This window comes from Vigna angularis, chromosome 6, assembly GCF_016808095.1.
Source record: "Vigna angularis cultivar LongXiaoDou No.4 chromosome 6, ASM1680809v1, whole genome shotgun sequence".
In the NCBI taxonomy this organism is placed as follows: Eukaryota; Viridiplantae; Streptophyta; class Magnoliopsida; order Fabales; family Fabaceae; genus Vigna; species Vigna angularis.
The window spans coordinates 6,655,999-6,660,072 of record NC_068975.1 but is presented as its reverse complement, the minus strand read 5'-3'; the positions used below and the strand labels follow the sequence as shown (position 1 = coordinate 6,660,072).

The 4,074-nt window shown below is 38.1% G+C and overlaps 1 protein-coding gene across 1 annotated transcript; it reads left to right on the top strand.

The window, feature by feature from the left end:
* The first annotated feature begins 240 nt into the window (after nt 1–240).
* LOC128197481 (uncharacterized) lies at nt 241–3,694 on the top strand. Its single transcript, XM_052879532.1, has 2 exons — nt 241–1,675; nt 3,293–3,694. The coding sequence occupies exon 1, from the start codon at nt 241–243 to the stop codon at nt 1,243–1,245; it is 1,005 nt and encodes a 334-aa protein (XP_052735492.1). The 3' UTR covers nt 1,246–1,675; nt 3,293–3,694.
* The last annotated feature ends 380 nt before the right edge of the window (nt 3,695–4,074 follow it).

Sequence of the window (4,074 nt, the reverse complement as noted above, 5' to 3'; positions counted from 1 at the left end):
CGTATGTGTTTTGTCTGCTAATTAAAAAAAATTGATCTGTCTTTTGTGTGCGTGTTGCATGTATAAATGTGTTGTGATTTTTAGTATTTACTTTTTACTTGTTTTATTTTTATTTTTTATTTTTATTTTTTCATGTCTACCTATTCTGGCTATGTGAATACTGCTTATTCTGCCAATGTCTCTAATTATGATTCTGCTACTGCTTGGTACAATGATTATTATTCTGTTGATGAGAACAATATGTCTCATCCTCAAACTTCTGAGAGCTCCCTTTGGGAGCCGGTTCCACTTACTGAGGATGGTGATCATTTAGTTCTCACCACTGAACTGATAAATTTGCTGCCCCATTTTTGTGGACTTGCGAATGAATGCCCACATACGCATTTGGAGAACTTCTATGAAATTTGCTGTTTTATGAAACCTCCAAATGTCCCAGATGATCACATTTTCTTGAAAGTATTTCCGCATTCATTACAAGGAGCAGCTAAGGATTGGAAAAACTCTCTTCCTCTAGGATCCGTTACCGATTGGGGATATCTTGAGCATCAATTTCTGAGCAACTTCTCCCTTGTGCAGTATGGTTACAACAACAATCCTGGATGGAATGACATGAGTTTGGGATGGTACGATGCTCCACAGAAATATCAGGAAGCACCATCTCAGGATACTTTTATCCCTCCGCCAATCCCGCAATACGAGAGTCAGCAGTATGATGCTCCTACTCAAATAGCTCCTCAGCCTTCTACTTCTGAACCTGCAATGAAGGAGTTATTGGAGCAGAGAATCATGCAGAGCATTCAGTTTAAGCGAGAAATCATGGAGCTGCAACAAAAGACACAAGCTATCATTGAGAGTTCGAATAATCAGATAGGGCAGATGGCTACTCAACTCACTGAGGAACAGTCTCAAAATTCAGAGAGACCATTTCAGACTGTCCAGATTCTAGATGATGATGACAGTGCCATCGATATAGGGGATGAGGAGCAGAGTTATGAGCTTACTACTGTGCAACCTACTTTCCCACCTTCAGATGTCCCTACTCTCGCACCTGAGGAGACTGATAAAAATCATGAGGGACAGGAAGATATGAGAAACACTTTTGAGCCAGGTAGATCACCTTCATCTTCCCACACTTTAGCAATCTTCAAGGAAGTGGAGGTAAGCATACCACAAATTGACTATTTTGTTGATTGTACTATTGATTGGTATGCTGATAATTGTATTGTTACTGAGCATAATTTTTAATTCTCCCTCTGAACATGAATCTGAGCCTATTATTGATATTGATTCTACATTTGAAATTGATTCATGTTCTTAGGATATATTTGAGGTTCAGCCTATTACATTGGGATTGGGTGTTATACCCCTGCATGAAATTTCTGTAGTGCCACATTGCACTAACCATGTTGCAGGAGGTACGTATAACCTTGATGAGCAGACACCCACAATTGAAGACAAAGGTGCGAGCACCTAAAACTGTTTCAACAACAACAGGCACCTGCTGAACCGGCTCATCAACAATTTCTGCTTTGATCCAGCTGTGGAAAACATTTCACTGCTAGATCAGATTTGGAGGATGAAGCAGTTCGTCCTCAAAACGTCCAGGCTGGAATCTAAGTTGGAAGACATCTCCCTGATGATCCAAAATTGGCAGCTTCCACCATAACCTACGGGAGTATGCATTTTCTTTCTCTCCCTTTTTCCTACTTTTATTGCACTTGTCCATGATATGTTTACTGTTTTGATTGCTGATGACATGTTTAGAACACATTGAGGACACTGTGTAGTTTAAGTGTGGTCTATTGGGAGAGAGTTTGATTTTTTCTGTTGTTTTGTGTGTGAATTTTTTTGTTTTTGAGTGTTAATTTTTTTCTGTTTTAAGTTGTTTTAGTGTGTTCTGTGTGCAATAAATTTTACATTTTTCTCTTGATTTCTGGATGCTGTTTAAGTTGTAGATTTTTCCTTCACTTGATTAATACTTATGGTTTCAAATCCTTGCTTTCCTCTGCTTGGAAAGATGATTATGCGTTTGAGAGGTTGATTCGATTGTAACGAACACCCTGTGTGAGATTTGAGCCACTTTATGTTCTTTCTTGTGTGTGATATGACTCTTGATTGCTTGCACATATGCCTTGGCTTGATTCTTTTTTATAACACTTGATTGATATGCATGATTGGAAATGATAAAGGCATTTTATTTCTTGAGCCTCTTTAGCCAAATAAGCCTACCTTGTTATTATCCTTTGAGCCTATACTTTCCCCATTTTTTGTGTTAAAGCTCATACACTAATCCTAAGTGAAAAACAAATGATTACCTTAACCTTAGGAAAGTCTGGAGCTATACAAGTGTTTTGTGAATAAGTGTGGTCTCCTTAGGGATTCTGATGAATTGGCTAGTTGGTTCCTCATCTTGACATGTTTTGAAAATATGATTTATATCCTGTTGTGTGATAAAAAGAGAGAAAAGAAAAGAGACAGGATGAAAAAAAAATGATGAGAAAAAGAGAAATATGAGAAACAATTCTGTGAACAATGGAGTCGAGAAGAGGATTGAATTAGAGGTTTGGGTGAGATTTGACTGTATTTCCACTTTTTCCTCAGTACTCCTCTATTTCTTCTGAGCTATAGCTACTTACCCATATTTTATCCTCCCCTGTCCTTGGCCCCATTACAACCCAGTAAAGACCTTTGGATCTGAACATGCATATGTTTTAAGTGTTGATATTAGAAGCTTGTCAAGTCTGCTTGTGTTTGCTTTCTTGAGTGCATTGAGTTACATTGATTTACCTTAAACACTTGAGAGAAACACTATGAGTACATCTGTGAGGTTCTGTTATTTTCAAATCACCTCTTAAGCTTACTAATTATTTTGCTGCGTACTGAATTGCTTGGATAATTTCTATAAGTATCTGCTTTTCTTTGATTTGTGTTGGATATTTTCTACTTCTTTTATCTGTCTAGAATTCTTGAGAACTGTGTAAATTCTTTTTATTTTTCTTGCGAGTTTTTTCTGTATGCTGCGTTTTCTACCACCCTCCCTAAGAGTCCTTTGAACTATTCCCTGATTTGAGTCTTAATTTTGCCCAGGAGTGCAAACGACTAAGTGTGGTCTATTTTGATGAATCGATATTTTGCTCACTTCACTTAGTTTACTGTACTAGAATTAATCGGGAAATCGTGCTTAAATGTCCAGTATTTTCCCATTTTCTGAATTATGCTTAATTCGATCAGAAATTCTTATTTTGATTAACTTGAATTATCTGAACTTAATAAAGTGCATTATTAATTGTAGGGAAATTTTGGACAACATTTTGGGACATTTGGAAACATCTCACTTCTTACAATTTGGAAGAAAGAAAATTGGTTTGGAAACCATGCCAATACACACGGCCATTCACGGTTTGAAGCAGAAAAGGACTTGGCCTTGGTGACTCATTTTCACGTGTAAAACAATACACATGCCATTCATTTTGGTGAGCATCACATAAGAAAAGGGGGCACACATGAATTCCAAAAGATTCACAACAAACAACAAACAAATGGAGAGTCTTCTTTCTTTTAGTGGGAGACAACATAATAAAAGGTAGGGGCCACTAACATTTGTTGAAGGAAGACTACATGGAGCACATCACACGGCCAAAGCCACATATGTTACATGTTATATTTTATTGAATTGAAAGATGAAGCTTGATTAAAAGAGGGACACCACTTCACGGTTTTCACTCAGGCATTTGGAAAGTCAAAAAGGGGCAACTACATGGAGAAGCTCACGGCCAACTAGCATCATCTTTTCATCACATTCTTTCTTGGCTGCAACGTGAGGAAGCAACCATTAAATATGAAGTGCAGCAACCATACAACAAGTAGATCTTGGAAACGGAAGCAAGAGGTGAGCAGCTGGATGAGGAAGTGTCTCGGTTTCAAGCTGGTGCTACCATGAGTTGAAGAAGAAATGCAAAGCATGGTTTGCTGGAGAAGAGAGCAGCTCACGATATGAGGGATGAAGCATGGAGAAAAGAGAAGACAACAACCACCTTGGTCCAGAGAAAAGAAAGTCCAGCAAGCGGTGCAGCA

Bases quoted from the DNA above. Each gene is read 5' to 3' on its own strand.
- LOC128197481 (XM_052879532.1), top strand. From the start codon at position 241: ATGTCTCATCCTCAAACTTCTGAGAGCTCCCTTTGGGAGCCGGTTCCA.